At 34.4% G+C, this 11,517-nt stretch overlaps 1 protein-coding gene across 1 annotated transcript in view; it reads left to right on the top strand.

Annotated features, from left to right (window-relative positions):
• LOC107695633 (insulin receptor-like) overlaps nucleotides 1–11,517 on the top strand; it is an 82,623-nt gene that overhangs the window by 22,190 nt on the left and 48,916 nt on the right. The window contains exon 2 of the mRNA XM_016495648.1: nucleotides 1,125–1,673. Coding sequence (XP_016351134.1) covers nucleotides 1,125–1,673 — 549 coding nt within the window. The remainder of the gene's footprint in view (nucleotides 1–1,124; nucleotides 1,674–11,517) is intronic.

The following is an 11,517-nucleotide window of genomic DNA, read 5'->3' as shown; positions in this document are numbered from 1 at the left end:
TATGCACCAAGAGCTTGTAACACTCCAAAGAGAAAGGAAAAATTGAAATCGCATCATATGACCCCTTTAATTGTTTTTATTATAAATACTTCATTTTTATTATAATTTATTATTCTTTTTGTGAATGATTCGTTTTTATTACATTTTGCCATTCTTAACACAAAATTCAACAAAGCTATTATAAACGACAAACATTGCTTCGATAATGAAGATTATCTTAAGTTGTTAATAATTATTTATCTTTTTTGTCAATTTCAGTAAATATTAATGGAATAAAAGACAGTGGCAGTTTTGCTAGACATTTTGGATATTTCAGACTTTTCTCTCTCTCTCTTTTTCTCTCTTCTTTTAGTGGTACTTTTGAAATCATAGGTTTGGCCCTATGAAATCAGTATAATTTTTTTTTCTAAAATTAAATTTTTTCCATTTACATTTTTTACAATTACTTTTAAAAATGTTCAAGTTTAATTACATTTCCCATTTTTGACAGTTAAATTTTAGTAGTCACAAAGCTTATCTAATTAATTGAAATCATGAAATGTATACAATTGAACAACAATTGAAAGTTTACATTTTTAGGAATTCCATTTTATTTTCCCCAAATCCTGTGTTTTCTAATTGAATTTGTCTGGATTCTGTTTTAATGGTTTAATGCAATTTTAACCATCAAAATGCATGTCTGATCAACTGAATTCGTAAAACGTCAGCAATTTAGGAATATATTACAATTTTTACAATATAAGGGCCCTATGAAATGTTTTATTTGCAGTGAAACATTAACAATTTAATTAAAGGGATAGTTCACCCCAAAACGGAAACCATAATTTTTTTATACATCACTGCAAACCTGTATGAGATTTTCTTCTGTTGAACACAAAAGAAGATATTTTGAAGAATGTTGGTGACCAAATAGTTGACGGTAACCATAGTGTTTTTTTTTCATACGCATTCTTCAAAATATCTTCTTTTTTGTTCAACAGAAGAAAGAAACTCATACAGGTTTGGAACAACGAGGGTGTGTGTGTGATGACAGAGTTTTCATTTTTGGTTGAATCTTCCAAATGTAATCCAATGAAAAAGTAACAATTACTTTCCTAATACCATTCCTCTGTCTGTCATTGCAGTTTGCCCCAGCACGGATATCCGCAACAATGCGACCCACCTGCACGTTCTGGAGAACTGCACGGTGATCGAGGGCCACCTGAAGATCCTGCTCATGTTCAAGCCCAGACTGGAGGACTTCCGGGGCTTGAGCTTCCCGAAGCTGGTCGTGATCACGGATTACCTGCTCCTCTTCCGCGTCTACGGCTTGGAGAGTCTGGGTGACCTCTTCCCGAACCTCATGGTCATCCGTGGCAACAACCTCTTCTTCAACTATGCCCTGGTTATGTTCGAAATGATCCAGCTGAAGGAAATCGGCCTCCACAGCCTGACCAATATCACGCGAGGAGCGGTACGCATCGAGAAGAACCCCAACCTCTGCTATTTGTCCACTCTCGACTGGTCCAAGATCTCCGACTCGGTGGAGGACAACTACATTGTGTCTAACAAAGATGACCGGGAGTGCGGAGACATTTGCCCGGGTACCATCACGGGGACGATAACCTGCAAACAGACCACCATCAACGGGAATTTCGGCGAGCGTTGCTGGAACCAGAACCATTGCCAAAGAAGTAAGTTGCGGTTGTTCTTCTTTCAGCACTGCTGTTGAAGTTTCTAGAGTAATGGTCATCCTCACTTTTTATTTACGCCATTGGCGTAACATCTTTTCAACTTTCTTGGGAAACAGTAGTAGGCCTATGTTTTTGATTAAAAGGAACCAAAAGTCTGTGCTGGGTAGGGATGTAACGATTCACTCAACTCACAATTCGATTCACGATTTTGATTTCACGATTCGATTTTCACATATTCGCTTCGCGTCTGGTGTGAACACACCATAAGGTTTTGTCTGTGCTCTTTCCATTTAGAATTAGAGGCAACCACTGGATTTCAATCGTGACCCAAACAAAGATGCAGCATACATGCAGCATGAGCAGTTTTTAATCTAAATTAAACTGTATAATTTCGAATTTTTGAAGCAAAAACAGAATGGTCTGACTTTAGTTTTGTGAAACTATACTACATAAAACATCTGAATGAAACAGTAGATGAGCTGAATGAGACACAAATTCACTCTCTGCCAGCAGGTGGCGCTTCTGAACAGCAATGATGTAGTGTTTCCTGGGTTACCGCTGTAAACAAAGCAGAGCTGCGCTTATGAACACTACATTAATATGCATCGTTCAGAGGCAAGATGAAAAGACAGTCAGTTCCCCTCAGAGATACATTCATAATAACTCCTACTCCAATTGTATCGCGATTTGTTTGGCAACTCAACCGATTTGAATCGTCACATATTTGAATCGATTTTCAACTGGCTCACGGTTAATCGTTACATCCCTAGTGCTGGGCTCTCAAAAATACTTTACTTGGTCTTGACACTTAACAAATTGATTTAAATTTGTTGCTTGTGAACTGATATCGTTGGAAACCATGGTGGAAAGAGGTTTACTGTATTTCGAATATCCATGATGTGTTTGTGCTAAATTTGTTGGTGATTATACATTTAAGCGACATTGTGATTGGTGCAATTTTATTGTGTTTTTTTATTTCGCTGTTAAGCTTTCTAGTAATACTTCATTGTCTTGAGACTAGATATTTTTGTAGCATCTCTAATTGTAAACGTAAGTAGCAGAAATGCTGTTGAACACAAAAGAAGATCCTATCAGTTGACGGTAGCCATTGACATCTATAGTATGGAAGAAAATACTATGGAAGTCAGTGGCTACCGTCAACTGTTGATACTGTTGATATTGCGTTTTTTTAATTTCGCTGTTAAGCTTTCTAGTAATACTTCATTGTCTTGAGACTAGATATTTTTGTAGCATCTCTAATTGTAAACGTAAGTAGCAGAAATGTTGAGAAAAGTAGAAAAGTAGAAATGTCTTGAGAAAAGTAGCTGTTGAACACAAAAGAAGATCCTAACAGTTGAGGGTAGCCATTGACTTCCATAGTATGGAAGAAAATACTATGGAAGTCAATGGCTGCCGTCAACTGTTGATACCAACATTCTTCAAAATATTTTCTTTTGTGTTCAGCAGAAATGCTGTTGAACACAAAAGAAGATTCTAACAGTTGATGGTAGCCATTGACTTCCATAGTATGGAAGAAAATACTATGGAAGTCAAAGGCTACCGTCAACTGTTGATACCAACATTCTTCAAAATATTTTCTTTTGTGTTTAGCAGAAATGCTGTTGAACACAAAAGAAGATCCTAACAGTTGATGGTAGCCATTGACTTCCATGGTATGGAAGAAAATACTATGGAAGTCAAAGGCTACCGTCAACTGTTGATACCAACATTCTTCAAAATATTTTCTTTTGTGTTTAGCAGAATTGCTGTTGAACACAAAAGAAGATCCTCACAGTTGACGGTAGCCATTGACTTTTATAGTATGGAAGAAAATGCAATGGAAGTCAATGGCTACCGTCAACAGTTTGATACCATCATTCTTCAAAATATCTTCTTTTGTGTTTAGCAGAAATGCTGTTGAAAAAAAGAAGATCCTAACAGTTGACGGTAGCCATTGACTTCCATAGTATTTTCTTCCATACTATGGAAGTCAACCAACCGTCAACTGTTTCATACAGTCATTCTTCAAAGTATCTTCTTTTGTGTTTAGCAGAAATGCTGTTGAACACAAAAGATGATCCTAAGTTGACAGTAGCCACTGACTTCCATAGTATGGAAGAAAATACTATGGAAGTCAATGGCTACCGTCAACTGTTTGATACCAAAGTTCTTCAAAATATCTTATTTTGTGTTCAGCAGAAAATAAGAAACACATTCAGGTTTGAAACAACTTGAGGGTAAGTAAATGATGATAGAATTAATTTTTGGGTGAACTGTCACTTTAAAACTTCTGTATCTATTTGGCTACAATGCCTTTTTTGGTAAAAATTAAGGTTCCCTTGATTAAAAATTTACTTTTTTCAGCCATATCAGATTCAGAGCAGATATATATTGCATATTGTCTGAGAAATATGCAGGAGAAAGTTTCTGTAGTAAACATAGGTCTGATTGATTTGCAAGTCAAAGCTGCCTACAATAGCTGAGATGAACAATGTGTGTATGTGAGTGAGATAGAGCTGGTGTTTGGCTGGAGGAAGCCACTCTGGTACATTACAGGACAGTCTGCCAATACAAATCTCGTCGGGCGGTTCAGCGTGTACAGCGCCTGCTCGCTATTCACCTCACACCCCGTTCAACCTGATTCAGCTCAAGTGCCTTGTTTACTTCCACCTTTTTTGGAGGGGAATGATATGGAAGCACTCAATGCATCTGTTCAGTTTATTTGCTGGTTTCCTTATAGGAATATTTCACCCAAAAATGAATATCCGGTGAAAATTTACTCACCAAAGATGTAGGTGAGCTTGTTTCTTCGTCAAGTTTGGAGAAATGTAGCATTACATTGCTCGGGTGCCGTCAGAGAGTCCAAACAGCTGATAAAAACATCACAATAATCCACACCACTCCGGCCCATCAATTAATGTCTTGTGAAGCAAAAAGCTTTGTGTTTGTAAGAAACAAATCCATCATTAAGAAGTTTTAACTTTACAACCATCACTTTTGGCAAAAATATGACTCCATAATCCATTAAATTGTTTTCACCAGTGAAAAAGTCTATCGCCTGTTGTCCTCTCACATCAAAATCCACTAACATATTGGTTTAGAACAGTTTTCACTTGTAAACGGTGCTTGATCTATGCAGATTTCTCCCCTGATTCAGACAAGATGACTTTTTCACTGGAGAAAGCAACATTATGGATAGAGAAGCAACAGATTGAAATTAAAAACTAACAAATTTGACGAATTTGTTTCTTACAAACACACAAAATTTCACTTCACAAGACATTAACTGATGGACTGGAGTGGTGTGGATTATTGTGATGTTTTTATCATCTGTTTGGACTCTCATTCAGACGGCATCCATTCACTCCATTGGTGAGCAAGTGATGTAATGTTAAATTTTTCCAAATCTTTTCCCATGAAGAAACTCATCTAGCTACATCTCAGATGTCATTTTTGGGTGATCTATTCCTTTAAGACTGATGTTCAGATTACCTAGTGACCATTTGGTTTTGCAAGTATGTAGTTTGTACAATCCTTATGAGTCAAATCACAACTGCATTCGTATGGATGAGGTCAGGCTCTGCAATAAGACCAGCAGCGTCCGGCCCAAATAAAGTTCCACGTTGGTAAGCATGCACACATGGCTCAACCCACTTTGTCATGTGAGAGGTGAAAGTTTAGTCGGCTGTAATGTCAAAGCGAGACCCCATTTCTGGAGTGTGATTCAATGCTGCTGTATTTGGGCAGGCGCTGGGGTGAGCGAGTGTATAACCCTACAGCAAGATTCCAGATCCCGAAAGAAACAGGCGCTCTCCGCCGTGCCAGATCAACACAACCTGTGCGTGTTGGTTTGTTTAGCCTGACGTTCATGTTTTCTCGCTCCTCCAAGGAATTCTGTTTCTCCACAGCTAATAATAAGGGGAAATAGTTTGTGTTCCAGATGGAAGGTTTTTGACTTTCTTCTGCATTTAATTCCAGAAGGAACTTTCCTACATATTTCTATTTTATTTCTAGCCAATGTAAAAGCAAATTTAACCCTGTTTTAGGTGTGGCATGATTGCATCTCCTGATAACAATTAGCTACTCATGATATTTGGGTGATAAACAACAACATCAACCATAATAGTAGTAATAATAATAATGTAAGTAATATTGATGATAATGTTGTGGACCATATTTAAATATTTTTATTGTTGTTGTTATTAATAACAAAAAGTTTATCATATTATTTTATAATAAATTACACAAAAATATTACTCAATTTGTAAAAAATATTACATAATTTATTATGTAAAGCATTTATTTATTTATTCATTACTTTGTTTTCATTCTTTTAAGCAGTATTAGTTTTTTTTTAATTCTTCATATTCATAATTCTATTATACACGTCATTCTACCTTTTATTTACTTATTTTATTTATTTAATAATGATGATTATTAATTATTACAGGGACTAATAATATTGTGGACTATATTTAAATGTTTTTTAGTAATAGTAGTAAACGTATATTAAAAAATATTTATGCTTGTAATGTTTTGTAATTCTAGTAATGTATTTGTATATTTTATTTATGTTTATAGATTTTTCTAAACATTCTAACTTGTGATATTAATTTCTTTTTTGTTTATTAATTAATTGTTATTATTGTTATTAATAATATTAAAAGTTATTATTGCTTATTATTTATACAATGATTAATAATATATTGGACTATATTTAAATGTTGTATTAGTAGTAGTAGTGTATTATTTTAAAAGATGTTTTATTCTGTGCAATTTATTTATAATATTAATAAAATTCTTATTTTTCATATTTTTATTAATGTGATTATACCATTTGTTTATTTATTTTACTTTTTCAGCTTTTGTTTTTACTGATGTTATTCAGTCAGCACAGTCTATTAAGTGTTAGCTAAATAAAAGAAAATAGCTAAATAATTCCTTATTATAATTTAATTATTTTTGCTAACTCTTATCCAGGTCTTGCCCCATTCCTGTACGCCATGCCCACTTTTCACCCTTTAATCAATTCCTTATAGATATAACCAAGGAAATATAATAGCAAATTCTGTTTTTCGTTGCCTCGTGAATGCATAAAACAGTTTGTGTTGAATCATCAGTAAAAATGTCCAGCAAATGAATTAACGTGATTACTCTTGATTCATTCATGAATGCAGTGAGTGTTTTGTGTGTAAGCAGGCGTTCAGTGTCAGGAAGCGTTTTAAAGTTGAGCCGGTGGATGCAGACGTGAGCTTGAGTGCAAAGATAAAATCTGTGCAGGTGCTTCTGTAAGCGGCGCTTTCCATTCTTAGCTTGACGAAAAAAACTCAACATGCTTGAAGTATAAAGCAAATGTTTAGTGTTTGCTTCATTTGTTGCCCAGGGAACGTTTATTTTACGTTTTATTTGAATACTTTCAGATAAATATCTTGGTTCTTGTGTAGCAACGGCATTAAAATTCGTCCTCTTTTTCTCCATAAAAACGTCGAGAACGCAAACAGTGGAAGCGTGAGGCGGAGGGTCTGACAGAAGACCGTACAAACAGGAGATGTGCTGTTCAGATAAGTCATATCTTCTCCTCTGGCAAAGCGTGTTCTGTTATTGTGAGCGCCGACAGCGGCTCTTGCGCAACCGGGACGTTCTCAGGTCAAAGTTCAGCAGCCGCGGATTTGCACTTTTTTGTTGATAGTCATTTTGTTCTCCTGTGGTGACGTCAGAGCATTGTGGACTTGAGGTCGGTTTTCACCTGGATCAGTCACTTTGAATTAACTTGACAAGAATTACTTTTTTTGGTTTGCTAGTTTTTCATCTAAACTTACATTTACTGCTTAAATGTGCTTTAATACAATACAATACAATACAATTTTATTTATATAGCACAGTTTAAAAACAACCGGAGTTGACCAAAGTGCTTTACAACACTATACCAACAATAGGCAAATTGCAAAATTACACATTAAATATACACAGAATATACACAAGCTGTAAAATGTGTGGCGTTCCTGAGAACAAAGTCAAAGACAATATGTGAGAGGGGAGACTATACCAAAGTTTTGGGCCGACAACAGAAAAGGCACGGTCACCTCTCGTTTTTAGCCTTGTCCTAGGAACATGCAGCAGGTCAGAATTAGTAGATCTTTGCGATCTCGACAAAGTATGAGGCTAAATGTGCTTTAACATCGTGATAATTGGGATTGAAACAGTTTGTTAAACGTAATATTAGAACAATAATAAACAGAAGCTAATAATATCATAAATCTTAGTTTGCTTTGAATTGTGGACACTTTTATTATTAGTAGTAGTAGTAGTAGTAGTAGTATTTTATTTTATTATTAGTTATTATTTTATAATTATTACAGTTATTTTATATAATGTATTAATATATAAATAATATAAATGATATAAATTAAATTATTATTAATTTGTCAAAATGTTATTATGAATAATAATGAACACTACTATTAATAATAAATGCTGCATTTAATAATGAACCATTTAAAGTAAAAATAATGTAAACTTATTATTATTTTCTTGTTTTTACTAGTAGTATATTTTGTTATACAATAATACTTTATTTTAAAATAATAACTGGGATCATTATTGTTATTAATATTAGTAGTAGTAGTATATAATAACAATGTTATATATGAGTAATAATATAATAATTTCTTATTGTATTATTGTTATTATTTTTTATATTACATAAATAATAATATAGATGATAGTAATAATATAATAATTTCTTATTGTATTATTGTTATTATTTTTATATTACATAAATAATATAGATGATGATTATTATTATTATTATTTATTATTATTGTTATTATTTTATCAACATGTTATTAGTTTTAATAAATAATATTATTATATTTATTATATACAATTATATATATATATATATATATATATATATATATATATATATTGTTCCAAGGAGGTAGAACAATCACTGGTATATTCCTGAGTTTTAGCTGTGTTTTGGTTTCTTAAGAAAGGAGGTGGAAAAATCTAGCCGTAAAAACAGAAGGAAAAATGCGGCACTCTACAAGCGCTGACGTCCAGTCATAAATCTCCGACACATTCGCCTCAGCAAAGATAACAGGGCTCAGAGAGTTCAAGGAAGCTGATGTTCTTGTTTTCGTGGTCCAGGTAAAAGATTCTGGAAGGCACTTGATATCGAATCTCCTGATCTTCAGTCTGACCTTGACTGAGAGACCCGTAACAGTTGTTTGTATACTTCTTTTGTTTTTCCAGACGTTTCAAGCCAGATAGGCGACCCTGAAATCAGATTGAATTAGATTTAAAATTATTTTCAAGGACACTTTGCGGTCAAACTCTTGTTTTATCCATTTGAATTCATAACTGTGGAGCATAAATCCGTGCGTGGGTCGAGCTGAAGTGTCGCATGATGCCTCCGGACAGGTGGACGCTTTAGCTTCCGTCTGCTGTTAGGCGAAATGGTTTTCCGAGTATCAGCACCTCGGAAGTGCCGGAGGGTAAGTGTGCTTTTCCTAACCATCTAAGAGTGGGTCATTCACTTCCCACCTCAGAGTAAAGAGGCCCTTAGCAAGACAGATAAGGAGCCGTGAGGATTCTCTTTCCCCCACTTTACTGCTCTTTTCCCCACTGTATCTGACACTCGTTTCACAGTGGAATAGCTGGGGATCGTCTGCACAGCTTGAGCAAGCGACAGCTTTTTTTTATTGTAGTGCTTCTCAGAATTTTGAAGAAAAAATCTCCAGGCTCCTCTTCTGACAGAATGGAAGTCTCTTGTAGCACTTGATTTGATTTTCTTTAGTAGGCGAACTCGATGGTTGCTGTCAGTCAGAGAGCCTTATATCAAGGCCCAGATGAAATCTTGTTTTTTGCTCCATTTTTGTGCTTAAAGGAGTTTAAACGCAGCAAAACCGAGCTGAAAGTACAGCTTTCTTATTGGAATTGTCAAATTGGCCTAAATATTTAACACACGAATGGATGAGGCAAAGAATTTGCAGAATTTTTACAATTTAACCTACATCTCAAATTCTCCATCTCTTTGTTTTCTAATTAAATGTAAAATTTCTTTTGAAGTTTTGAAAGCATGTGGTAAGAGTTGAAAGTACCACGTTTTTGTTAGGGTCATCAAATTAGCATAAATTAGCCAAGAACAAACAAAGACATAATCAGATTTTTGTATTCCAATTCAGTGTAACATTTATTTTCAAATTTTAAAAGAACGTGGTAGCTTCCATTGTTGTCGTTGACATTGGCTTATTTGATTGTTCTTTTATTACCATGTTGTTGTTGTTTTTTTTATTACAATGCATTGCAATGTTGTTTTACTCAAATGTGTCGAAAATTTACAAAAGTTAGCCTAAGTAGTGAACGTTGAAATATGACTCTTTCTGTCCAATGAGTTTAAACTTGGTAAAAGTTCTTAACCAGAGCTGAAAGTACTGCGAATTTGTAGACTTTTCACGATTCCGAAGCGTTCTAATTCTTTTTTTCCGATTAAATTTAAAAACTTTTAAAATTAGCGACCTATTATTCATTCAATGTTAACTCTACTTTTTTAATTATACCCCAGTCTTAAGTTTTGTTCACACCAAGAAAGATGACTATAACAATAACTATATTTACATTATTATGACAAACGTAATGTTTATTGTGCATTTTTGTTTTCTGCTGCTTTAAATTTGTGAGCTGCTTAGAACAATAACTATATTCACACCAAAATCCACACCAATGTGTGATCACGAATAATGTAATATTTATTATGCAGTTTGTCATATTAAAAAAAAAGTGTTTTTTATCAGCGTTCCTTATTTCTGAAATGACTTTCCTTTCAGATGACGTCATCAGGCCCTAATTTGTTAGCTCCGCCCCCAACTTCCTATCGTATACCTTTCGTAACGAGTTACATCAAGTCCCGCCTTTTGCCCTTTTTGTTATTGCTGCATTTTTGTTGAGTATTGTTTCGCTTATATTGAAATACATTGACCATTTTTATTTCAATTCCTTATTTTTTGTTTATTTAATTATTTAGCGTTAAATTATACATATAAAAACGTGTTTATCTATTCAAAATGAATAACTTCAGCTTTATAAGTAGCAATAACCCTCACTAAAATAGCATTCTTTCTGACTTTCCTCCACTTTTTACCTTTAATCTTACAGTTATGAAGGTAAAACCTGTGGTTTTTGCACAAAGCCCCCTTGATCAAGGAGCCGAGGAGGCGAAGCATGATCCCCTCCCTCTGAGATCGGCTTGCACGTGAACATGGGGGTTTTAGTTACCCGTGTGCTTGAACTCTGACACAGATACTTTCTCATCGTATAGGCTCCTGAGGTCGTCTGACCCATCAGCACCACTGAAACGCTGGCTTGTGCGACACCCTCGAGTGTTTGTGACCGTTTGTGTATGTAAAGTGGAAGTGAATGTGTGAACTGTTTTGGTTTTGCAGTTTGTGTATGCGTGTGCCTATAGGTAAAGAGTGTATGCTGTGTCAGGACAGGATATATGAGGCCCTCTGGCAGCTGCCAGCTAGTGATTCTCACAGACAGTGAAGCAACGAACTGCTGCACGAGGCATAAATGCATTCTGCTATGCATGCATAGGTTGAAAGTTATCTCGCGGCAAGCATCAAATTTGAGTAAAAAAAAGTGTTACATTTATTTGAATGTTTAAATATGTATAATAATAGTTATACACAATATAAATTATATTACATTATATATATATATATATACATATATATGTATATAGTATGTATATATATGTGTATAGTATGTATATATATATATATATATGTGTATATATATATATATATATATACTGTTAGATTGAGCCTATATATATTTT

This window comes from Sinocyclocheilus anshuiensis, unplaced genomic scaffold, assembly GCF_001515605.1.
Source record: "Sinocyclocheilus anshuiensis isolate Anshui unplaced genomic scaffold, SAMN03320099.WGS_v1.1 scaffold706, whole genome shotgun sequence".
In the NCBI taxonomy this organism is placed as follows: domain Eukaryota; kingdom Metazoa; phylum Chordata; class Actinopteri; order Cypriniformes; family Cyprinidae; genus Sinocyclocheilus; species Sinocyclocheilus anshuiensis.
Note: the sequence above shows the minus strand (reverse complement) of the source record. Positions and strands in the feature narration are given on the sequence as shown.